Here is a 25,891-nt window from a genome sequence, read left to right on the forward strand (position 1 = left end):
GCTGAAGGAAACTGGGTTTTTCAGGGGCCTGTCACTCCGCAACTCTTTGGTCAAAGGACCCCCAGATTTAGATCACTAATGTCACTCCATACAGCACACCAAATTTCAAAGCAATCCAAGTAACTATTTGGATTTTAGATCACTTACAAGAATCAAGTTTTAAAGCATATAAAATAGCAGGAATGGAAACTCTTTAAACTTTTTACTGTATTGGAACGTGCACATTGTACAATGTTCTGAATGTGGGTCCCCCAAAGATTTAGTAGGTGCTGTGCACTACCTTGGGTAAAACTCAATAGATGTTTGTCAGAATGGTCTCAATCACATCAATAGTTTGATCTCTAGCTCTGTGCAGAAAAAAAAAATAGAAACTTTTTGAAAAATGACTATTTTTGAGGAGTGGTTTTATCTTTGCAACCTTAGCCCAAATGACCTTAAATTTGGCTCACTAACCCGACCCTGCACTCTCCTAAAGTACATCAAATTTCAAAGGAATCTGACAAAGCATGTCGATTTCAGAGGACTTAGAAAGGTTGACCTTAAACAGAAGTTGTGATGCAACCTTAACGGTAGTGGTGCTGCTGTGCCACTATAACTTACAATGAGTGGAGTTAAATTAATAATGTTGGACTGCATATTTTATGCTATTACCACTGTGATTAAGGAAATTGTTCAAAGTATCAAAATGAATTACCGCTCGTAACATACTAGTACAGAATGCTAATCTTTAATCATAGTCAATTATTAAAAGATTGCCAAGGACGGTAAACGTTATTAATCACCATTTAAATAGCAGAAATCAGAGATGTCCAGCAGTTACTTAGCGGTGATAGCAGGAGCTGGAGTATAAATGTGGTAAATTTTGTTCTGGTTTAATCTTTTAAAAAATGAAGGCTCTGTGTATTTTAGCTGTTATTGCAGCATGCATAGCTGGTTCTGCCCATCACTTCCTTCTAAGCAGGTATCAGACACTTTCCTACTGTTTCTAATTACAATTGGAAAAATGGCTCATTTAATTTTTATCTGTGAGGTGGTTTTAATTGCTATTACTATTTTTATTATAAAGTAAATCTAAAAATTCAATTACATGAATTTAAATGGAACTAATGGATGCATATTGTGTAATGCAGAAGCCGTTCCCCACACACAGAGGGACAAGTATGTGGCTTCTGGAGAGCCAATAATAGGTCCTCAGCTTCAGCGGAGTTAATGCATCAGATAGGAGGAAATATCTGTAAAGAAATGGCAGCCTCACTATACAAAGGTTGATGAGGACTAAGCAGCTCCCTCTCACTGCCTCTAAGGCTTAGGAATAAGGTAGTATCAGACTTGGAAATGGGAATGGAAGGTATATGCCCTGAGTGTGCTTCCACTTCTGATTTGGACCCATCTTTAACACTTAAGTGTTTTAATTTTGCCTTCCTTTGAAGCTTCAGGCCAACAAAGAGCACGGTTTGGGACTAGATGTAGCACTGGTCTTATTTAATATAACAGTTCCTGTTACTTACCCACTTCCTCCCCTTGCATAGCATCCAAATCCTAATACGCATGGTTTTTCCAACATGGCAAAACTCCTGTGAATGGTAATTCAGAGGAAATAATTGATTTTTAATAACACTTTCTTTTTTACATTTCCCTAAAACCCCCAGTTACAGGGCAATAGATGCCTCAGAACTATCTGTCTTGGTCCTTAGATAACTCTGATCATTGTGACATCTGAGGGCTGAATAGATTCTTAAGCAGTTGCAGTAAAATTTCATAGAGACTCCTTACTTTTGCAGAACCGTACACTGGAAATCTCAGCAACTGAGTCAGAATCCAGCATCAGATAGTGACAAGTTCTCATATAGTCAAATTATCTAGACTGATTAGTCTGGAAAATTCAAATATTAAGCTGAATGAATAATATACCTGCAAAAACAGAACTTTGACTTGTCTTAGCTTGTATATTTCTAATTCTTTCTGACTTTATTTTTTGATCACCCTTATGAACTCATACATAAACTTTAGGCTTTCTGCATTACTCACCCACTCTTTGTCACATCAATGAGTCTTTGGAGTTGGCATTTGGAAATGTTTTATGACAGTGTTCCCAGATACCTAGTTTTTTACTCTTTCTTGCCACTAGATGGAAGAAGAAGGTTATCAAAATGATGCTTTACCAACCCAGCTATCTTCATCCTATTCCACTCCCCTATATTATTCGTAAAATAAGGAATCCCTCAAAAATTGTGGTTGTATAGAACTGATTTTGACTGCTATATTTCTAAGTTGTGTGATTGTATGTCATATCAACAGAAATACTAAATTACACCATATCATTATCTATTCACAGTTTTTATCTTTTTTATGTTCCCTAAAGTAGAAATGTTTTCGTTAATAATCATCAGACAAAATCACTGGAGGGTAAAACGAGTGAGGTAAGTTTGTAAGAGTTATAACTTAAAAATGTTTGTGACATAAGAAAATGGTTTAAAGGATATGTTATTCTTCAAAAGTTTAATATGAACTTATGCACGCCTTCCAAAAAGCCGATAATGCCTTAAGTACTTTTCATAGAATACCAGGGTTGGAAGGTGTGGCAGTTCAATACAAGACAGGACATGGCTTTAGGCAAGCAAGCAGGCTGGTTTGCTGACTGGATTGCCCCCGTCAGCTTTTCCAGCTCCCCTTTTATTTCTCTCCCCCTTGTGCATTACATACTCCAACCGCAGAAGGCATCAACAAAGGAAATAATATGACTTTGATTAATATTCTTATTTACCAGCCTCTACAATCCTAGTTCTCAGGCCTTGAGCCCAGGCCAAGCAAGCTTCCCACGGTTACTGTCCTTTAATTGACTTCCCATGGTCCATGTCCTTGGACAGAGCAATGTGTGCATTGCTTCTACACAACAGTCAGGGTGTGCCCTGACTGTTTCCAGGTGCATGAACGCTAGGTGAACCCTTCAGGAAGGGACCTCAGGAGGTCATCTAGTCCAACCCCCTGCTCAAAGCAGGGTCAATCCCCAATTTTTACCCCAGATCCCAAATGGTCCCCTCCAGGATTGAACTCACAACCCTGGGTTTAGCAGGCTACTGCTCAAACCACTGAGCTATCCCTCCCCCTGATGAATAGAGGTAGTTTTCCCTCATTTTGATGAATAGAGGTAGTTTTCTTAGGCTTTGCCTGCACTAGCACTTTTGTCGGCAAAACTTTTGCCAGATAGAAGTGTGAAAAAATATACCCAGACTGACATAAGTTTCACCGACGAAAGTGCTGGTGTAGACATAGCTACCTCTGCTCATTGCGGGTGATTTAATTATGCTGGCAGGAGAGCTCTCGCCCACTGGCATAGAGCGGCTACACAGGAGACCTTCTAGTGGCATAGCTGCAGCGGTACAGCTGTGCCACTGTAAGGTCCACAGTGTAGACGTAGCCTGAAAGGAAAACTCTGAAATTTTCTTTATGCCTTTTGCTGCTTCTTTGTGGTATAGAAACATGACCTTAATCAGATTTTTATCCAGTGGAATGGAAAATCAGGACTTAATATTTACAGTGGAAAAAAACCAAGCAGCATAAAAAGTCTTCTTCAAATAATGAGGACATCTTTTGGCAACTTCAAAGAAGCAATAAAGCGTAGAGCTTTTTATTATTTATTTTCCTCTGTTATTTAATACTTTTAGAAGTTCTACTTTGTGTCTCTGAAAGACACTTCACAGAATCTTACCCTTGGTGTATTTTCAGTTCCAGACAAGGTAAATGTTTCTGAAGTGTGCATGACACAATTTTCAATATGCTTTATGTACAACTTTAAAAATATTAATTTAATCTTCTTCATGTTAACTCCATTTCTAAAGTGTACCACACTTTCCTTAATTACAATATATTTGTAATAACATTATTGAAGCTTGATAATTGCACGGTATTTCTCCTTTCCTATTCAGTAAACAACTTTATTTTGCTGTGTACTCGAGAGATGCTTCATCAAAAGTACTGGAAGCTGCTTTACTCCCGATTTAACCCTTAATTATGTTGGTTAACGCTTACTACAGCCAGACCCTTTGTGTTCACTTGCGTGTATGCTGGCATCATGGCATCTTTAATAATATCAGCAAGAGAATTCACGGTTCTAGAAACCCAGACTTGTACTAGTAAACTTCTGTGCATTCCATGACTTGTTTTTCTTCTGGTTAAAAGCTGCTGTAGTGAACACGACAGTGATATATGAAGCTCCAGGAGGCAATATGTATGGTTGCGTTAGGCATGATCATTTCAAAATGATATATTCAGGATTTTTAGTAGCTATAGTAATACACGAACAGTACGTTTGAGTATGTTGTGTATTCCACAACAGGCAAATTATTGTAAGGTATTTTAGGCTGAATATTCATAGGAATATATAATTTGCCCTTGTCGATCATATCATCACTCCATCTAGTTTAATATCCTGCCTCTAGAATTTCCCAAACCTGCTGGTTCACCTCACTAATTGTGCATGGAAGGATTTCTTCCTGATCACTGCTGCAGGCAATTAGCTTGCACTTTGGCATGAGTAATAGCTGTCATAAAATTATTCTTTCTTTTAAATGTTAGCTACAGTATCCTGCAGCTGTGAATTCCATAGGTTGACTATATGCTCTGCTAAGTAGTATTTCTTGTTCTATAATATTTTATTATAGGCAGTTTAAGTAGTGACACCTAATATTAAGGTTGCCAAATACTTTCAATTATTAGACCCTATTTTTAATTATTTATAACTTTCCCAAACTTTAATAGTTTGGGATGAAATATTTCATGTCAGATATCTGCTTCCAAATGAATTTTTGAAAAATTTCATTAAAAATATGTTTCTCAGAATAAAGTTAAGGACAAATGCATTGCTTTGCTCATATTAAAAATATTCTTGCAACTGTTTTGCTGAGAAACTATGATGGTTCCATGCTTTGGAGCAGGAACTAAAGATTAGATAGGGGGTCACACTGTTTTTAGTGCTGTGCTTTTTGCCTCTGAAAATTTCAGTTTGCACAAGATGAGTAGAGACTCTTTAGAGTTTGGCAAATTAATTCTATGAAGATTCCACTTGTACTGAGCTTTCTAGAGTCGGAGAACTGAGGCACAGAGAGAATGTCAGAAATGTCTACTAATATTGGATGCCCAATCTGAGATGCATATAACCTGATTTTTCAGAGAATTTAGCCTTTTTAATACTTTATTTCAGTGTTTCCCAAACTTGGGACGCTGCTTGTTCAGGGAAAGTCCCAGGCGGGCCGGGCCGGTTTCTTTACCTGCTGCGTCCTCAAGTTTGGCCGATCATGGCTCCCACTGGCCATGGTTCGCTGTGCCCGGCCAATAGGGGCTGTGGGAAGCAGCATGGGCCGAGGGATGTACTGGCCACCGCTGAGGAGGCCTGTCCTGGGGTATATATATCACATGGTGACCTGGCAACCAAGGGGTTAATGCAGGTACTGCTAGCCAATGGCGACTGGCAGCCTCACAGCAGCTGGGAAAATAAAAGAACTGGGAATTAGAAGGGTGGAGTGGCTGCCAGGGGAGCAAGCAAGCAACCTGGAGAAGGAAACTTGTTCCAGTAAGGTGCTGAGAAGCTGTGCAGAGACAACACCCAGACAAGGGATGACTGGATCTATGGGCTGGAAAAGCCTATAGAAACAATGCGAGGTAAGAAGGAGTTCAGGGCACAGCAGGAGGAGTTGCTGAGGCCTGATTCTGTGGTTTTAGGGTTCTGAGCTGGAACCCAGTGCAGTGGGCAGGTCTGGGTTCTCTGAGAGACTAGAGAATGGAAAGAATTTCCATACCCTTGAGCACTCAGATCAGCTGACCATGCCAAGTATAAGGGGAAAACCTACATATCTCAGTGGGACTGAGGCTAACAACCTCCATGGCCCAGAATGGGGCTACCACAGAGACGCAGGCAAGAGGCGCTGACTGACTGCCCTGCCAAATCAAGTGACCACTGGTGCAATGCTCTTTCTGGCCAAAAAGGGTGCTGTTGGATTGGCACATCAGCTCACACAGCCAAATGATACTACTCCAAAAGAGAGATCATTGTTCAACCTAGCATCATCATATTTTTATGCCTTTTTAATGCATCTAATCATCATCTTTTTTCCCCCTTAAAGGATCCCATACATTCAGAATCCATCAAAATAAATGGTAACTTTATACTGCTTTTGCTAATAAGACATTAAGGCACAATCCCCAATACCACAGGATGGTACCCAGCATTTACCCATTTTACATTATTTCTCTTTTTCCTCTTCTGTAATCTTCTGTAGTTGGAATACAAGATTACAAATACCTGGGACAGCACAGAGGTGATGCATGAGCCGGTGATCATCAGATTTGAGGCAGGTGACCAAGGATTAATAATGAAAGTGAATTCCCTATTCTTTGATGACCCTTCTGCCCCATCTGGTGAGCCAGGAAAGCCTTTTGATGGACTCTGGGATTATGAAGGTGAGAAATATAAATATATACACACATGCGCGGTTATGGAGATTAGATTTCAGAATGTGGAAAAACACTAACACCTATGTAGTAATATCTTCTTGTGACTGCAAACAGCCTGAAATAGCTCTGAGAGAATTTCTCCCATTAACTCAAAGTAGTGTTGACTCTAATGGTAATTTAAATGTCAACATTCTTATTAGCTCACCGGTGATCAAATCATGAAAAAAGGAGAGGGATGATTAAATGTTGCTGATTTTCATAATATTATGTGTCTTATTTTGTTGTCTCAAGTGAACAAAGTTTACCTTGAGTGGCGCTTGAAGAGTATTTATACCTTCCTACTCCTCCCCCACTCCCAGGATTTGACCCCCTCACAAGTACAATTTTCAAAGAAACGTATTGTGTAACTTTAGACCTCTGGAAGCTTGTTCCATAGTTGGATCTGTTCAGCTGAGAATGCTTTTTCCCCAGCTTTCATTTATTTTGTCTTGGGCTTTGTGATCTGCATTGTCCTAGAAGATCACAGTTGTCATGGTGGTTCATAAATGGAAATTTGGTCTTTAAGGAAGCTGGGACTTGGTGCATTAATTGCTTTGAAGATTAGGACTAAAGCTTTAAACTAGCAATTGAAGCTGACTGGGATACAGTAGAGGGATTTGAGAACAGGCCTGGTGTGCTTATGGTGGACTGTATTCTGGAGACGCAGCCAGCTGTATTTTGTACCAGCTGAAGCCTGTACATGGTCTTCAAGTTTGGCTTCATACACAGTGAATTTCAGAAATCCATCTACCAGGTGATGAATGTATGGATCACTTTGGCCAGGTGTTATGTGTGGGGAAAGAATGAAGCTGGAGGTTTTAAAAAAAAAAAGGCATTTTTAAATACTGAAGCTGCCTGGTCATCCACACTTCATGAAAAGTCAGTGAGCCTGTGCACCACTTTGATGAATGGGGACTTTATACTTTCAATGGAAGACTGGGAAAGTGTGTATGATAGTTCTATATAGCAGTGTTTCTCAAACTGGTGTCTGTGAGGATACTCCAGGGGGTCCCTGGGCCCCGCTGATCAACTCCTCCCCCTCCCTCCCAGTGCCTCCTGCACGCTGGGGAACAGCTGTTCAGTGGCTTCATGTATGAAGGAGGCGCTGGGATGGACGGGGGAGGGGGGGGAGCAGGGATGGGGCATGCTTGGGGGAGAGGGGAGGAATCATGTCCGGGGCCACTGGCCCTGCTGATCAACTCCTCCCCATCCCTCCCAGTGCTTCTGCACGCCAGGGAATAGCTGTTCAACGGCATGCAGGAAGCACTGGGAGGGACGGGGAGGAGTGGGGACAGGGTGCTCAGGGGAGGGGGTGGAAAGAGGTGGGGAAGAGGAGGGGCAGGGGTGGGGCAGGAAGAGGTGGGGTGGGGGCAGGGCCTGGGGTTGAGCTGTGGGGTTTGAGGATCCCCAAAAAATTTTAAATCAAAATGGGAGTCCTCCAGGTTGCTAAAGTTTGAAAACCGCTGCTATATAGCATTTTGTCTTTCCATTGAGCACCACTTTGGTCTTGCGTGGGTTCAGCTTGCGCAGCTGCTCTTATTCCAAGAGCTGATTTCTTGTAGGTGTTCTACATTTGAGTAGTGGTGGTGGCTGCATCACTTGAGGATGAGGTATATTGTTGAGTGTCATCAGCATACTGTTGGCAGCTGAACCCATGGTCTCTCACTATCTCTCAGGTGGGTATTAAAAAGAAGCAGGGATAGTATGGATCCTTGTAGGACCTCACAGGTGAGGGCCTTCAGAGTGGGGGAACCATCACCACACTCTGGGCTCTTCTGGAGAGGTACAATTGGAACCACTGTAGTGCTGGTCTATTTACTCCTGCTGTTGCATGTAGGAGTGTTAGCAGTACCTTGTGGTCCAACTTGTCAAAAGCTATAGAGAGGTACAGCAATATTAGCCTAGAAATCTTGGCCATAAGAATGCCATCTCTTAGTATCGCCACAGCTGTCTATGTTCTGTGCTGTTGTCTGAAACTTGCTTGTGAGTCTTCCAAGGTGGTGGTTTATGTAGCATTGTTGGAGCTTGATTGCTACTTTCTCAGTTATTTTGTCTAGGAATGGGAGGTTGAAAATGGGATGTTAGCTGTGAGGTTTTCAGGGTTAAGTGATGGCTTAAGTATCAAATGAACTATTACATTTTTTCAAGAAGCTTGATAGGTATACGTCTCTGAAGGAGGCAATGACTATTTCCATTAGTAGTGGGCATCAGTCTGTTGCATTGATTGCATTGATTACACGGGGTAGAAGGCTTATTTTGCCTCCTTATTGCTGTGGTGTAGTCCTGTAAGAGTTGTTTGTGCTGCTGGTGGGTGGATTCAAAGTGTCTTTTTGTACCATGGGCATTCTAACTTTCTGCCTATGCACGACTTCTATAGTGGTTAATCTGTGAATCAAGGTGATCTTCTTGGTCAAATTGGGTGAACGGGTGTGTCATATAGATTTCCTTTTGTTTAATGGCTGGTAAAATAGCTGTGCTGAACGGAATGTATATTCCGTTCAGCACAGCTATTTTACCAGCCATTAAACAAAGTAAATCTATATAACGCATTTCTAGCTAGATTACTTACTAACTTAACAGAAGTTCTGAGGATATCTGAAGAGCATTCCTGATCTGTTTCCAGCAAAAGCATCGCACACACAGACAGACCCTTTGTTCCCCCCCATCTCCAGCTTTGAAAGTATCTTGTCTCCTCATTGGTCATTTTGGTCAGGTGCCAGCGAGGTTATCTTAGCTTCTTAACCCTTTACAGATGAAAGGGTTTTGCCTCTGGCCAGGAGGGATTTATAGTTCTGTATACAGAAAGGTGGTTACCCTTCCCTTTATATTTATGACTGATGCCTTTGTCTCAAGCCACCCTGTGGTACTGAACATCAAGTGATGGTTCTGTTGTACTAACTCATCAGCACCTTGTCCTCCTGTGCTGAGTTGCAAACCTAGAGAATTCAGGAATCTTCAGGGGTGGATCAGCATTTGGATGCTCACTGTCATTGTGGGAAGGAAGAAAGGCAATGATCTTGTCTGGACGAGGTTATGATCGTATGGAAAATGGTATGTTGTTGTTGTCTACAATATACACTCCTAGGCTGAAGATAGGATCCAACATATGTCCACTTGCATGTCTGGGTCTAGAGCAGGGGCGGGCAAATTTTTTGTCCCGAGGGCCACATCAGGGTTGCGAAATGGTATGGAGGGCCAGGTAGGGAAGGCTGTGCCTCCGCAAACAGCCTGGCTCCCGCCCCCTCCCACTTCCCGACCCCTGACTGCCCCCCTCAGAACTCCCAACCCATCCAACCCTCCCTGCTCCTTGTCCCCTGACCGCCCCCTCCGAGGACCCCCCGCCCCTAACCTTCCCCCTTGGGACCCCACCCCCATCCAACCCCCCCCGCTCCCTGTCTCCTGACCGCCCCACCCCCCCGCAAACATCCACCCCATCCAACTGCCCCCCGGGACCTCCTGCCCCTTACCCAACCCCCCATTCCCCCCACCCCCTTACCATGCTGCTCAGAGCAGCAGGACAGGCTTATTGGAAAGCATGGAAGGTGGGCAGGTATGAGCCATGCTGCCCGCATGGCGGCATAGCTGCGGAGAAGGGGAAACAGCGGGGGAGGGGCTGGGGACTAGCTTCCCCAGCCAGGAGCTCAGGGGCTGGGCAGGATGGTCCTGTGGGCTGGATGTGGCCCACGGGCCGTAGTTTGCCCACCTCTGATCTAGAGCCTGCCTGGGAGAATCCCATGGTTTCCATGTAGACCATGAGATCAAGTACTACTGTATCATGTTCATTGTCTATATGGAGGTTGAGGTCACTGGGGACAAGGAATCTGAGGGATTCCAATACCATGCTGGACAGTAGCTCTAGAAGTTTCCTCCAGGAAGTTGATAGGCTTTCCATCTGGAGGTCTGTAAATCACTAGGAGCTCTAGTTTTCTATTGTCTTTGCCTCACAGATCATTGGGATGCACTCAAATGTTTTTGTTTGGTAGGTGTAATGTCTTCTGCAGCCGAGGTTGGAAGGGAACAGAACTATCTCAATGACTCCTCCTCCTTTTTCTGGTGCATTGTAGGGTGTGCCTCAAAATGATCAGTTGTGTCAAGATATGAAAAATATTTAGTTTGTTAACAAATTAAGAGTCTCTGAGTTAAAATATTATGCTCTGTATGTACGAGAAGAATTGCTAAAATTAATCCTATAAAATAAACAGTTATATTTAGGAGCAACTGGACGACAGATGAACATAAAACGTGTTTTGGAATATTAATTTTCTAGAAGTCTAAGAAGGTTTGCAGTTAAAATTACTTAAATATATATACACATGCTGGCTGAAGCTGACTGAAAAAGAAACTATTTTTTGAGAAACTTTGAAATCTTCTATTTTGCAGGGTTTTAAAGGTTTTTTTTGTTTGTTTGTGAATGTCTCTGCATCAGGTTTTTTTAAATCAAAATTGCATTTGAAATTGAACACTTTCATTTACTGAACGTTACTGAACATGAACATTTCATTTGCATTTTACAAACATTTCTATTTAACATAAATGACATTTTTAGTTAGGAAAAAAAGTTGATGATGATTTTTGATAATAAAGTTGATTAAAAATATCCCAAAAAGTTTTGAGAAAAGGAACGTTCTGAAGATGTCAACAATTTGTAAATAAAACTTCATTTTTAAATAAGGCAATTTTTCCTCAAGAAAACTTTTTTGTAAAAAATGTTGCCCAGCTCTAACAGTAGCATTCTTTCATATTTTGGATTGCTTACCCATTACAAAGTGCAATGCTGCAATGCAGAAACAAAAGTGTGTTTATCAGGCAGGAGAAGACTGGTTCAGAACAATCAGAATTTTCACTAAAAAGTCAAGCGAAACCTTTTAGAATCCTGGTAAACCTTTATTTAAAGGCTTCTTTTGGTGGCAGGTTTCTTCAGGGGTAAGGTCAAAGCAGACTAGTCTACCCTATTCCTTCAATACCAAATCTGTCCCCTTCCAAATATATCAGTGTTTAACTACACAATATGCCTAGAGATCCCATCACAGACAGTATTTGTATTTGTCATGTGAGAAAAATAATCATATTATGAATATGTGAGTGTATCACATTATTGAGACAGTCTTTCCATCCTCACAACTCTGCAATGCCCGAAACATCTTAAAGATGAATAAAAGAATAATTTAGAGGACATGTGGTTTATCTGTGAAGACTGAGACTATCCCACGGATATAATCACAGGCAGTAGCCTTATGGTATTCACTTTTCCTAAGTGCAAACTTTCTTAATTCTTGGAATTGTTTGTTTGTTTGTTTGTTTTTTTTACAGTTGTTGAATCCTTTTTTCTGAGTAGTGAGACTAAAGACTATCTCGAAGTGGAACTTTGCCCGTAAGTTTTGATTTATAATACTGATGATGCATTGTTGATGTTTCTCCTCTAAATCCTTGTTCTTTGTAACCTTTATGTTCAGAGGTATTGCTGATTTTTTTTTCTTTTTTTGTTTTTTGTAAGTGGCATACTGTACATTGACGTTGGGGGCGTTAGTTTCAGGCATTAACTATTTTTTAATGAAACCAGTTTATATACGGGTGTAACGTATGACAGGGAGAACTGGAGGCCTGAGTGTGAGTGAGGGGAATATGGAGGTGCTGCACGTGGAGAGGAACAGTCAGCGGCTAGATGAATATAAGATGACAAGTCAGGACTGGTGCTGCAGTAGGGCTTGTGGGGTGGGTAGGGAAAGCTAGCTTGAGTAGTTAAACTTTATTCCAATTTTACACCCTTTTGATAACTCTATTTGAAGTACATTGCTGTCCCAGCTCTTACATATATCTTACTGTGCATATTATGTGGACCTCAAATTCTAGGTTGTAATTTGTTTGCAACCTTGGATCTTGTAAAAGGACTCCCCCGCTGCACTCCCAACATCACCTCTGCTCTTAGTAACACAGATAAAGAACAGAGAAAACTTTACGCAGGCAGCAGCTTGGCCATAGTATGAATAAACCTGGAAGGATTTCCCTCCCCACCGCCATTGTTTTATGCTGCAGAGAATTCCAGCAGCTTTATGCCTTAAATTAGGCATACAAAGAATGCTAATTACACAGGAAAAGCTCCAGTCCATAGGTAATGAGAAATTATTGAAAAGGAAATGCAGTGATATAAAAAGGAGTTTAAATATCTTAATGTTTTCCAGAGTTTGGTAGCTAAAGCTGGTCGGGAACTCTTTGACAATTTTTTTTATTAGAAAATGCACATTTATTGAAACAAAAACTTTTTTCAGACCATATTGGGTATGATGAGAGTTTCTCAGGTCCAGGACAGGGGCAGGGGAGAAAGAGAGAGATCCCAAAACAGCCCAGTGGTTAGGGAACATATCTAGCCTCTAACCACTCGGAGAATCTAGGGCCTCTCTATCTCAGCAAAAAATAAACCTTGGTTTTGCTCTGCATCAGAATGGAACCAAATGTCAAAACCTCAACATTTTTCTCAAAATGGAATTCTTGTTTTCCAGCCAGTTCTAGTGACAGCTATTTTATCAAATTTTTCTCATCCATGGCCCCAGAGATCTTTGGATTCTTTTGCCCCCATAACCCATAAACCCGAGAGACTAAAGACTCAGAATGTTAGTTCATCCATGAAAGCTCTTGGCTTGTCACTCAAAGATTATCTTTATTAATTAGAAAAATTGTCTGCTCCATTTACACTTAATGGAACATATCCTGTATTCCATCCCACGTATGGAAAACTGCTTCTGAGTCACAGCAAATGTGTAATCACTTATTTTTTAAATTTAAAAAATGTGAAGATTCATATAAACTATTAATAGTACTGCTCTTGAAATGAGGCATTTATATACACTGCATAATGACGGGTTTATTTAGAACTCTTACTACTTGTGGCTTGGCAGCCAGCTGTAATCTGACTAATTAATTCTGGTCATAAATGTGGGGTTGTTTATTTAAAAAAAATTCAGGGGCTAAGTGCAATATTTAATTGTTTGTTACTAGAAAAAATAATGGTAGTCATCTAGTACTACCTGTTTCTTGGGGGGGTGCTAATTATGGTTTTGATGTATCTTAGCACGTGCCATATTACAAATTAAAATAATGAATAGGGAATGGAGAGATTACCACATTAGAAGTCGGGCAAGAGACTCAGATGTTATCAGAAGCCACCAGATTGATACTTAGGCAGCTCATAATTGCATCTAGACCCTGAAGATGCTGTGTATCATGGTGATCTATTTATTTTTATTGGCTTTATTTGTAACATATGGAGATTCTTGGTAAAAACTTAACCACTCCACTGCTTACAGACCTACAGTTAACTTTCAGCAACAAGTCAAGGACCATGTGTTCCTATGTATTTGTGGGTTTTTTGAATTTTTTTTTTTTTTTGCAGGTTCAAATGATCAAAAGTCTTATATTAAAAATTTTAATTTTTCTGAGACATCATATAGATTTAAACCACAAGAGACACTGGCATTAAGCTTTCTTAAAAACACATAATGTAGGACAAAAATCAGGGGAATGAAATGGTGAAAGCTAAGAATGTTAGTGTGAGGTGGGTTAACCCCAACTGCTGCTGCCTCTTTGCCATTTTTCCAAAAGTGAGCATTCTTGAGTTGCATGCACATGCACATTTCATCTGTCTTTAAGCATACATTTTTCAATTCATAACTATGAGATGGTCACGCATGATGAGCAGTAACTTACTCCAGAAATATTCCCCTTGGAATCAGTGGGGCTATTGGTGGCACTACGCAGCGTAAGTAAGAGTATGCGAATTTGGACCTTAATGAAAACAATCTACTCTAGATGTCCAGTTCGCAAATTTCAAGTTCCATTCCTAAGTTCGTTAATACAAACCTCTATTGTTATTTCCAGAGTACCCAGATAGAAATATGCCTTGTATGTCATTTTACTTATTTTTATAATGTATATATTTTTAAAAATCCCATAAAATCTTCAATCCTAATTCTGAAAATTTTGGGCCTGATTCTGTGAGTTGCTGAGTACCTTCTGCAGGTTGCCACTCACCCTCAAATTTCATGGGGTTCTCTTGCGTGAACTGAGGGTGCTCAGTGTCTCACAGGTTCAGGGCCCATTATTGTAAATGAAACACTGCAAATATTGTATCAAATCCATAGAGGCACAGCATTTTAAAAAGCATACAATATGCTGCAAGTTGTCACCACATCTGGATCAAGCTATATTATTAACTATGGGTCTCTACACAACTAACTAGAACATATTAATTAAAATATATATAATTATTGAAAGATCAAGCAATCATACATTCTTCATGTTTACAGAGAAGGGGGAGTTTGTTTACTGAGTTTGTAAACAGAGGTTTGAGTAAATGGAAGTTATTTATTTAACACTGACATAAATGATGAAGATATCTCTCTCTCTGTGTGAAACAAGATGTTACATTGATTGTGGGCTGGTAGGATGTTGAAATCTCACTATCTTTGGGGCACTTGTTTATAGAATTCATCACTGATTATGCAGCTGGTCTTTAAATTGATTTTCCTATGTAGTAATTAACTTCTGATGTAGCAAAAAAGTTAGATGATGAAGTTTTGATTTATTCTCTGTGTCTAGACATAACTTAAATTTGGGTACCATTTTAATTTGAACTGATCACTGTTGTAATCTATTCTAATGGGGATAAAATAGACCACTGCCTTTAAAGTGTCTGAATGCATATGTTTGTCACTTCCATTACCAGTGGGAATTAGGACTGATCAGTCAACTTGACTGAAGTCTTCAGGGAACAAACTTCTGACTAGTTGAAGATGAGATTAGATGTTAAATTAAATTCTTCAATATTTTACAAGGGAGGACTCTGAGCTAGTTATGGAATTTGTTTTGACATTATAACTGAAATTCTCTTTTTTTCTCATGTTTATCTTTGGCTAGGCATGGACAACATCTTGTATTATTGCTCTCTGGAGGAAACTGTTTTGAAGTGAGTAATGTTCCGCAGAAACATTTAACAATGAAATGAAAACTAAAAACAGCTTTTTTTTTTTTTTTAAGTACTTGTTATAGTGTTTTCCCTTGTACTCAGTTGCTTGTAATAGCTGTTCAGAAAATAAGATTTCTTTCATCACTAATTTTGCTGTTTTTTCCACTTGGCAATATTATTATTTTTGATCTTTGTGTTTTAAGGAGCACAAATGAACGAGGGTCTTTTATTATTACTTTATTTACTCTGATCTCAATGATATCAGAAAAGTTCCAGGGACAGGGATTTTAGGGCTTGATTCTGCAAGGTACCTCCTGCATGGTGCCATTTCTCCTCACCTCTGAATGATGTATCTCACAGAACGGACTCTCAGCACCTTACTGGTCAGGAGTTAGCTTGTGTTCCCTCTCCAGGCTGGTTTTTTAGCTTAGAACAAAGATTCTCAAACTGTTTCACAGGATGGACCATATATTATTAGTAAGGCTAAGATTTTTGTCACAGTTATTTTTAGTAAAAGTCAGGGACAGGTCACGGGCAACAAACAAAAATTCACGGAGCCCGTGACCTGTCCCTGACTTTTACTAAAAATAACTGTGCAAGCCGCGTGGCAGAGGTGTACAGTCTTGGCTGTGGCCCCCGCCGCAGGGCAGGAGCGAATGGCCCCAACTGTGGCCCACACCACAGGCCACAGGGCAGGAACGCATGACTGTGGCTGTGGCCCCTGCTGCAGGGCAGGAGTACATGGCCCCGGCTGTGGCCCTGCTGCAAACATTGGGGCACGAGTGCATGGCCCCGGCTGCGGCCCCAATGGCAGGGCTATGTGGGGAGCATAGCCCCAGTTCCAGCCCTGGCTTCAGCTGCGGACAGCTGAAGCTGAAGAAGTCACAGAGGTCCAGTGAAGTCACGGAATCCATGACTGCCGTGACCTCTGTGACTAAATTGTAGCCTTAATTATTAGTGAACTTGTTTTGTGGACTATCCTTCACTCCCCACCTATCCAGTTCATAATCTTTAAACTACAGCTATTATCTACATAGCGAGTATTGTTAGAGAAGTATTGAATGCATTTTTAGTGGTCTCCAATGCACTATAGTATTTGGAAACAAACAGGAGATCCAACAGCAAGTGACCAGCCAGCTTTCCACAGACTACCAGTAAGTGTTCTGTAGCCTACAGATTGGAAATCTTTGACATAGAACATAAAATATTGTGAACTAAATGCTCAAAACTAGGTGCCTAGGTTGTTATTGCAGAAATAGGCACACATGAGTGAAGATAGTGAAGATTTACATAATTTACCTGTTTTCAGCTATGTGAAAAAGTGAGGTAAAGATCCTGACCCTAGCTGTGCACTCACACAAGGGAACAAGTGGGCCTGCGGTAACCGTTGATTCACCTGTGCCTGCTGCTCATAGTGTGAAGGAAAGAGCAACTACCACCAAGATGCTATTCCTCTTCCTGTAAAGGGGGGTGGATAATTGGTTAGCAGGGTCTGGGACTGGGCAGAGTCTTGGTTCTGCCCCCTCAATGTGTTGGCCAGCACATCTGAGATGGTACACAGAGGAAAGTGAGCTGCTCCAGAGAAAGGGATGGTGCAGTTTACTTGTCCGCTAGAGGAAGGGGGAAGCAAGGAAAAGAACTGAAATATTCCTGGGGAAGATTATTAGGGGAGGATTGTAAGATTACTGTCTACCCCTGAATATTGATGGTTTTCCTTTAAATGTTTGCAATGGAAAAGTCTGTTCAGGTGATCCTGAAAAGAAAAGAGGAATTGAGTTTGTTCAGTTTTTTACTCTTTATGGTGTATAGAGAAGACCTAAAAGTGTTGCTTTATTTTTAATATTTTTCCTGCTGTTTTTAACCTTAGAAATATTAAAGTCTAACCTTCTCTAGTGTTAAGAAAATAGGAAAACAGGAGCTGCTATACTTGTTCTGACCAATAGTCCATCTAGTCTAGTATCCTGGCTGTGACAGTGGCCACATCATAGTTATTCTGTGATCAACTGATACACCCTGATCTTTCCCTGCCTCTGTCTCGTCCAACTGATAAATCCCCAGTTTATAGCAAAAATTCTTGTTGTTAGTTCCTAAGTGCATGACTTTGCACTATTAAATTTCAACTCTTTCTGTCTTCTTAATTTTAAAGAGGTGTTGTTGGTAAACTTGTGGGGTAACTCAAAGTGTATTAGGAGCTCCCTTAGCCGCTAGATGAATTGACAGGTGTGCTGAATCTTTTTCCCAGTTGATATAAGGTAATATAGGGCGAGTTAATGAATAGGAACAAAATACAAATTATTTTTAACAACCTGAATAAAGACCTCTTCCCATCTCAGTTAATCAGGTTTACTGAGCTATCACAATAATGGGTCCAGTACAAAATAGATGGGTAAGATACATGCTCCAATGTCTGAATGCTATCAGTTTACCAGTGCTTTTCCCTCCCACCCCCGCCAGCTTGTACTGAAAAAACAAACAAACTCACAACCTTCCAGACTTTCAGTTTCTTTATGAAATATAGTTTTGTATAATTTTCTTTATATCTTTCCATTGCAGATAATCTTTAAAGGAGATTTAGACTCTTATTTAGGTGCTTATAAGGGAGCTTGAACACTTTTGAAAATCTGTCTCTCATAGACTAGTTTTGATTGGTTCATTTCAGAAAGGACCACTGTAACATTTCCAGACTTCCTTAAGCTCAGGAAGTGCATATTGTATAGGGATCTGATGTTTATATTCTACATCATATTTTAATTTGTTTTTTACTACTTTGTGGTGGCTGAAAAAGAAATACAATAAAAACAATTGTTAAAATATGTTTTAAAAAAGGAAAAATCCCTAAGGCTCTTTTCTGAAAATGAAAACATTTAAAAAATTACTATAAAATATGTTTTCTCACTGTACAGGATTTTTTACAATGAGAATAAAATAATGTTATTTCTCAATATGAGTCCTCGGAAAATGCAAAATGGTGTTCATTTTATCCCTGTTGCTCACTTTGCCAACTATTTCACTTCATGGTAGGGCTCTGTCTGAGGAATACTAGCTTCAAGATTAAATACAGGTCATTTGTTTTTAAAAACGATTTAAAAAATTTAGAATAATCATGGTAAAATAATTTCTGTAATATCTTTTAAAAATTAATGGATTTTCACTTCTTTTGTTTTTTACTGACAGGTTTGCAAATTGCAATCACTGCTCTCTTTAGCCTCTTCCCCTGCTGTTTTTTTTTTTCTTGGTGGTAATCAGGGATAAAGTAAAATTTACTATCATTTGTGTTACTGCCTGTAACATAAATCATAGTAATAGTACAGTTTATTTGAGTAATACCTGTATGCCTGCTAATCAGTTGTAAATTGGTTCCATGGATGTAACTATCAAATTAATAATGAAAAAAATTCACCACTAGACACATTCTTACATCCAAATTTTGGTTACACTATGTAAGCAACTGAGGTCACTTTAGACCTTTTATTTATTTTTATTAATATTTAAATACTGAGCAGTCCAATATCACTTGAAATCCTTGTGTTGCACATATACTTTTACTGTTGGCTCACAGTGTTAGTTAACTGAACATTGCACTTAAGGCTTCCGTTGAGTTGAACAGGATTTCTGTCTTGCATGAAATCTTTGGCAGATGGATTTTGTAAGGTCAATACACTGTAGTAATGATGTTTGATTTAGCATGAGGCTCTGTATCTTTGTGAGAATTCATCAGAAAATGTTCACCTCCTGTATTGACAAAGGATTTTTAAGGTGAGTAAAGTGCAATTTTAAAAAGTGTTCTTGTAGTTAAAGTGCCAGTCCTGCTCTTGTTGAAATAAATGGCAAAACTCCCAGATCTTGCCCTGGGGAATGAAATATGGCTAATATTTAAGCAGTGATGGCTGATGGGTTATTGACCAGCTGAGTGAGGAGCCTTAACGTTCATGTAACCCCTTGTCTCCTGCAACTGGTGTTTCACTTCCAGGAAATGACCAGTCCAGAGATTGCTATTGTAAAAAGGGACTCTGTCAACATAAAGATCACATATATGTTGTTACAGACCTGTTACAGGTATTCTAACACCTAAGATTACTATAACTGAGGCTAAAGAGAGAGTGAGACTTGTTTTGTTTTGTCGGATTGTTTATTGTGTACATACTTGACCTGTATAATCAGTTTCATTGTTTCCCCTGTAGAGTCAGATAGTTCATCAGATCATCCAGTTATGTTTGGGTCTTTCACAGGGTAACAGGGGAGAGAGAAATTCCAAAACCAAGGGTATGAATTTTAAAACCATAAACACTGACTGTAGGACTCAGGTGGATGTTGTACGTGAAACTACGTTTAACTGATGTTCAATTTGATAGTGTTCCTTTACTTATGAACATTTAAAAATGTGAGGGGGTGGGGAAATAAAGAAATTACTTTTTCATGTTTTGAAAAATTTAACTGAACAGCATATTGCTACGCTTATAGTCTCCTGTTTACAATACTGGTCTTTTCCCAGCAGTGAGAAACAAACTACTTTGATTTTAGGAACAAGTGGTTCTGTTTGTTTGAAGAGGAAAAGTCACTGGGCTTGAGATTCCTTGACATACAATGGCATATATCAGAAGTAACTCCACTGAAGTCAAGGGAGTTACACCAGTGCAAGAGTAATCAGATTATGGCCTATTTATTCTTCCTCACGTCACGTCATCTTAAAGGACAAGATGAACATCCAAAGACAGAACATAATTTGACTTAATTCCCTGTTCTGTAAAGACTAGTCCAATAAATAAAAGAATAGTATTGCATTCTCTACAGTCCATTAGTTTGCAATATACAATGGCATGTATAGAAATCTGGACTGCGTAGTAGCAAACTTAAAACATATTTCTTTTTCAAATACCAATGTCAGGTTGATTTAAAATCCACTATAGTCATGGAATCATAGTTCAATTTCTGTACAATGCAGGCATACCAGGAAATGATGCAATGGAAATATAAAGAGTTATGATTATTTTTCAGCACAATTCAGTATATTTTCTTTTCATTGACTTGGCTCAGTCGGTTGTAATTGAGGATAATGTATTCTGAAAAATCTTCTTTACTGACAAAAATTACTTCAGAGCATCAAAATATCTTGACCTTTTGTTATTGTGTTCTTTTAAGGAATCAATGCAGGGATTCATTCTCTCTGCATCAGAGTCAGTGACCACATGAGTGAGCATGGCTAGTTCCACAATATCAGTCATAGCAATAGATTTTTCAATTGCCAATGAGTAATACCCACAAATGGTAAGATTCTCAGAAAAGAGAAAAAACAAATTCTCATAGAGCCCTGTGTACTTCAGTGTAAATGAAAAATACTCCCAACAAACCTATTTTAAGGCAGTGTTAAGCAGAGAATATTACACATACAAAGGACAGGAAATTTCAGAGTAACATTTTTCACATATGTACATTATATTAGCACCTTTTATTACATGGTCACACAATTTATCGTTAAGGGTATGGCTGACTTAATTTATCAGCAGCCCTCCTTGCCACCCACCCCTCTGTATGTGTTTCAAGGTCCTTTCCTGCAGTTACTTCCCAATGGGTCTTTATTTTGACAAGAATGTGATAGTTCTCTACTCCTTTAGTAGCTAAGCCAGATTCTACACTATGACTGCCAATTTGTAGGCTTCCTGTCGACCAAATTCTGTTATTCTTGTGTTGTGGACATGGCTCAAGAGGCAAGGTGTAGGGGTAAGTGTAATACCCAAAAGGCCTACCAATGACACAGCCATGGGAAGTAGTGAAAAGGTTTGACAGAAGCTGGGAGTGGGCGACAGGGGATGAATAACTTGATGATTACCTGTTTTGTTCATTCCCTCTGGGGGACCTGGCATTGGCTACTGTCAGAAGACAGGATACGGGCTAGATGAACCTTTGGTCTGACCCCAAACAGTCTGTCTTATGTTCTTATGGCTGCATGGCTATTGGTCTTCAAATTGTACATGGAGGTCAGAGTGATTTTTCATCAGTACCTCTGATGGCTGCTACTGTCACCAGAAAAAATCTGGGCAGCCACTGATAGGGTTAATAGGATTATATAGAAATTACAGTAAAAACTTACAGAATTCAATAGAGAATGATATCCTGTCCATAGGCTTTTGAAATATCCTATATAATTTTACAGGAGAACATAATTTTCTATTGTATTCTGTAAAGTGGTCAAAAATTTGAAGCTTTCTGTAGAAATGATTGAACCTTTCAAAAAGAATAAGTAAAACTCTGATGCATACAGTGTTGAATCCTGAAAGTCATTCAGGTGATTAATCATCAAGTCGAGGAGTCTCCTGATTTTTGAAAAATCTAGTTATTTTAGAAACTGAACTGAAGATTTTAAAAGCAGAAGGGCTGCCTGTCAAGTTGAAGGAGAATTTGCTTTGGTTGTAATTAATAGGCTTACTTGTAATCTTTCAGCAATAGTCAGGGGGACAATAGATATACTGTGTTCCACAAACTCTTTTTTCTTAGACTTTCATCCAATTTCAACTACAGTCACTGTTCTCCTTAGCTTTTAAAGATTTTTAGCTCAAATTTGAATGGGAGCTGGCTTTAACCTCACTCTGTACCTTTCCATAATAAGAGTGAGTATAACCCTGCTTTAGCAAGCCGTTAGCTACTGACTATTTTGAATGGTAACAGTCTGTGCCTTGCATAATGTATAAATCCAAGAATACATGCACGCACACACAAATGTGTTACCACTTTATTAGACCATTGTACAGATGATGAGTAGAAAAGTTGAAAGTAGTATTGTCCAGAAAGAGTGTTGAATGATCTGCAGAGAAGGGCTGCACTCTTTGGAGGGTATATAAACTTGCTATGTAATACCCAAAAGACCTAGCAATGACACAGCCATGGGAAGTAGTGAAAAAGTTTTCAACCTACAGTATCATTAAAAACAATTAAAAGATAATACACTATCGGTGTCCCACTGAAAAGGGGTTTGTGAACCTGTTTCACAATCGTTGTCACTTTAGAACAGATGTCCCCAAACTTGGGTCCCCGGAGCACTGGCTGATGGTCTGTGGAGAGCTTGCTGGGTGTATTGTGCTGGCTTCTTTTCATTTTCAGCTTCCAAATTGTATTAAAATATAGCTAAAAATACTTTGCTTTACTTCCTAATGTTACTTTTCCACATAAGTGGTTGCTGTAGTTGTCAGAGACCTATGTTTCTCAAAATGTGAGGGAAGTGTTTTGTGCCATCTCAAATAGGAGGGAAGTGGTCTGTGGGAATGAGAATAGCAGGGGAATTGGGATTTGGAGGTGAAATGGTACAATTTGTGTGTTAGAATATAGTTCACCCTCCCTCTTAAAAATGTTTGCTAACCCTTGCCTTAGAATATATATATAGTACATTTGTGAGGAATTTATTCTTTTGGCTCTGATTTTATTTTATTTTCTAGCCTTCAGAAGAAGGAACCTGAGTTCCAAATTGTCTTCTTCATCTCCACAGGCAGAGGAAATAATAAATAAAATAAATCCATGGATCTCTGCCATGGAGAGGAGTGTAAGTGGAGAGTGCTGTTTCTGTGGCATTGTCCTCTTACCTCTTCCCCTTCCTCCATGGGACTTGGGAACTGCACATGGGAAGGGGGGGGGCAGGGTTAGAAACAGGTGGAAGTAGGGGCGAGGCATTCTCCATGCATCACTTCTTCACCAACCCTATAGAAATTCTATATCAGTTTTTATATATACCTCCTTTACATGGTAGACTGAAGGGAGACCCTGGCATTCTGGGGAAAACGTAGTGGAACAGACCATGGCAGCACTATTCCATTAGAACTATGCAGCGGTGTAACCCAAGTGAGGCAGTACAGCTGGGACCCTGGAAATATTTTGATAGCACATGGACAGCACCACTCACCCAGGGATTCTGCCTCAATATTAAAATATAAATACACTTTTTCATCTGTGCATCCTTCAAGAAATGAGGTTATACGGTCCTGCAGGGATTGATTATTGAGGATTAGATTAGCAGAATCTGTTCCCCTTATCAAAAGCATTGCATTCCTTCTGAAGTGCATTATTAACGTTACAGCTTGGCGAAAGAAAATAGGTAGTCAATTAAAATGATACCAACTAATCAATGTCAATTTCTGTGACAGAATTCAGTTGTGTTTTGTATTACAACACCTGCACTTGTATCTACTTGTAAAAGTAATATCCAAGAATTCTGTTCCATATGCAGTTACATTGTTTGCTGCATGAACATATCTTCAACTGTCTTTGTTTTCATTATTCTAAATTTACATGTCAAATTCATTACTAGAGAGAGATAAAATAATCCATATATTATGGATAAACAATTATGAAATAGTAATTGATATTTTAATGGAAATACTAACAGACTCTTAAATCTAATGTCATTTATAAGTATTCCCTATTATCTAGATCATTAAAAAACACACTCATGTTTGTCTGAAGGTGCCTTAGTTCAACATGTTTAGTGATATTAATTTTATATTTAAATAACAAGGATGCCATTTTGATTTTTTTTTTTAATCCTGTGTAAAGAAAGGACTCGACTTGATATTTAAAGCAGACATAAACTGGAACAAATGGAATGGCACAGCACTTATTCCTTGGAGGTATTTCCCACCTGGTGTTGACAAGATGAATTCCTATGCCATCCATGGGTCTGGAATTGGAAGAACATATGAGGCTCTTTATCCAATACCTAGAGAGGATATTGAACCAGGACAGGGGCCTAATTTGTGAGTACAAAATCAGTATCTTATTTATGCTTGTTTTCTCTTTTGTCTGTGACGACTAATACAGCGAATTTGGGAAATCCTTCCTACTGCACTGTAATGTGGTGAAAAATACTTTCAGCGTGACACAGCTAGGAATTATGAAACTGCCTTTTGGGTCTCAATCCAAAGCTCATTGAAGTCTGGAAATGGAAGTCCTTTCATTTACTTTAATAGGGTTTAGATGAAACTGCTAGAGCAGAGGCAGACTGTAATCTGAAAAAATACATTTCAGCTGATGAGAATACAGAACTTCCTTTTTTAAAAGTGTTTTTCATTCACAATTATGAGAAATGTATATACTAGAGGAAATATAATACCGTGACATGCAAACAAACTGTAGAAAGCATATTCCACTAGTTCTTCCCCGTTCATTAATGGATCCAATTCAAGGTTCCAGTACTAACTTACAAAGCCCTGGTTGAACAAAGCACCTAAGCAGGTGCTTGATTTTAAGCAAAAAAGTCCCTTCAAAGTCTCCATTGGCATTTTTGTCCCAGATGGGTCATGATTTTTTTAAAATTATGGGCTGGATTTGCAGCTCTGCTCTGGCTGCTTCGCGCTGTTCTGGATGCAAAGCGGACATAAAGTCATTTGTTCCAGTATGTGAGGATTCCCCCTATGCAGGGAAATACTCAGGTAGAATAGAACTGCTATATAAGCTCCTACTCCACCCTCTCTCCTGACCCCAGAGCAGGACGCAGCTATGCTGTCCCTAAACTTCAGCAATCTTTGCCAAAAAGGTTTCTTATGGTGTCTTTACATTGTAGCTGGGGAGCAAGCCTCTCAGCCCAGGTAGATAGGGCTTCAGCTGCCATGCTAAAAATAGTTGTGTGGACATTGTAGCTCTCATGGAGACTCAGCCTAGCCACCCAACTCCTAGGCTTGCTCCCAGCTGCAGTGTAGACATAGTCTAAGAGCCAGAGGTAGCTGGATATAAGTTAGAGGGAGCAACCTTTGAATGAGTTAATTCTTTTTGGCTTTGTCAGCCAAATGACCTTTAAGTTTTTGGTCACAATTTTGTGTGCTAAATTATTTGTGGGCACAAATGATAGTTTTTTGATATCTGTTTGATTTGTGAGAGCAAAAGCAGCATTTGTGTCCTCAGTAATTTGACCTTGAAATACTATTTCAGCTGGCATAGTTAAAATATTGACATTTACTTCTTGCAGGAGTTACAATGACTAGAGCATTTGTCATGTTTTCTGTTCAAAAGAGAGGGAATCCCACAAATAGAGCTGTGAAAGTGAATACTGAACTGCAATAACTGTCAAGATTTTAATAGCATCTACTATATTTACCCCCAGAAATGATTATGTGCACAAAAGTATAGGGTCCAATGATTGTGTGTGGTGTTCTGAGTGCAGATTTTGGTTCCAGCTCACCTTTGAAGCAAACTGTTCATTCTGAAGTGTATTATTAAAGTGAGTATTGAAACTTGTATTCTTTACTTACAAGTTGCTTTTTTTTATGCCTGTTTCTCACCAATAGCCATCGTCTGGAGTATTTCAAAAAGTTCAGTCTAAAGTGGATTATGGGAGAGATCTGGGAGCAACCTGCATCAGACCTATGGAAATAGCTTAATCAGTGTCTACAATCAAGTAACTCTCTAAATCACAAACACAGTTATTAGAAAACAAAACAAAACAAACCCAAACAAAACACCCTT

General features: G+C 39.4%; 1 protein-coding gene across 1 annotated transcript; it reads left to right on the forward strand.

Annotated features, from left to right (window-relative positions):
• The first annotated feature begins 1,548 nt into the window (after window positions 1–1,548).
• On the forward strand, window positions 1,549–25,891 carry LOC141986378 (UPF0462 protein C4orf33 homolog). The gene is made up of 7 exons (XM_074950811.1): window positions 1,549–1,583; window positions 2,363–2,420; window positions 6,276–6,456; window positions 11,800–11,860; window positions 15,400–15,448; window positions 23,987–24,186; window positions 25,714–25,891. Exons 1-7 carry the CDS (start codon window positions 1,549–1,551, stop codon window positions 25,799–25,801), a joined length of 672 nt encoding a protein of 223 aa, XP_074806912.1. The 3' UTR covers window positions 25,802–25,891.

This window comes from Natator depressus, chromosome 4, assembly GCF_965152275.1.
Source record: "Natator depressus isolate rNatDep1 chromosome 4, rNatDep2.hap1, whole genome shotgun sequence".
NCBI classification, from domain to species: Eukaryota; Metazoa; Chordata; order Testudines; family Cheloniidae; genus Natator; species Natator depressus.

What these genes read in the sequence shown, in the direction of transcription:
- LOC141986378 (XM_074950811.1), top strand. Translation starts at nt 1,549, where the DNA reads ATGGTTTTTCCAACATGGCAAAACTCCTGTGAATG. An exon ending in TGGCAAAACTCCTGTGAATG is followed by an intron (nt 1,584 to 2,362) that starts GTAATTCAGAGG and finishes TGTTCCCTAAAG; the next exon opens with TAGAAATGTTTTCGTTAATA. An exon ending in TGGACTCTGGGATTATGAAG is followed by an intron (nt 6,457 to 11,799) that starts GTGAGAAATATA and finishes TTTTTTTTACAG; the next exon opens with TTGTTGAATCCTTTTTTCTG.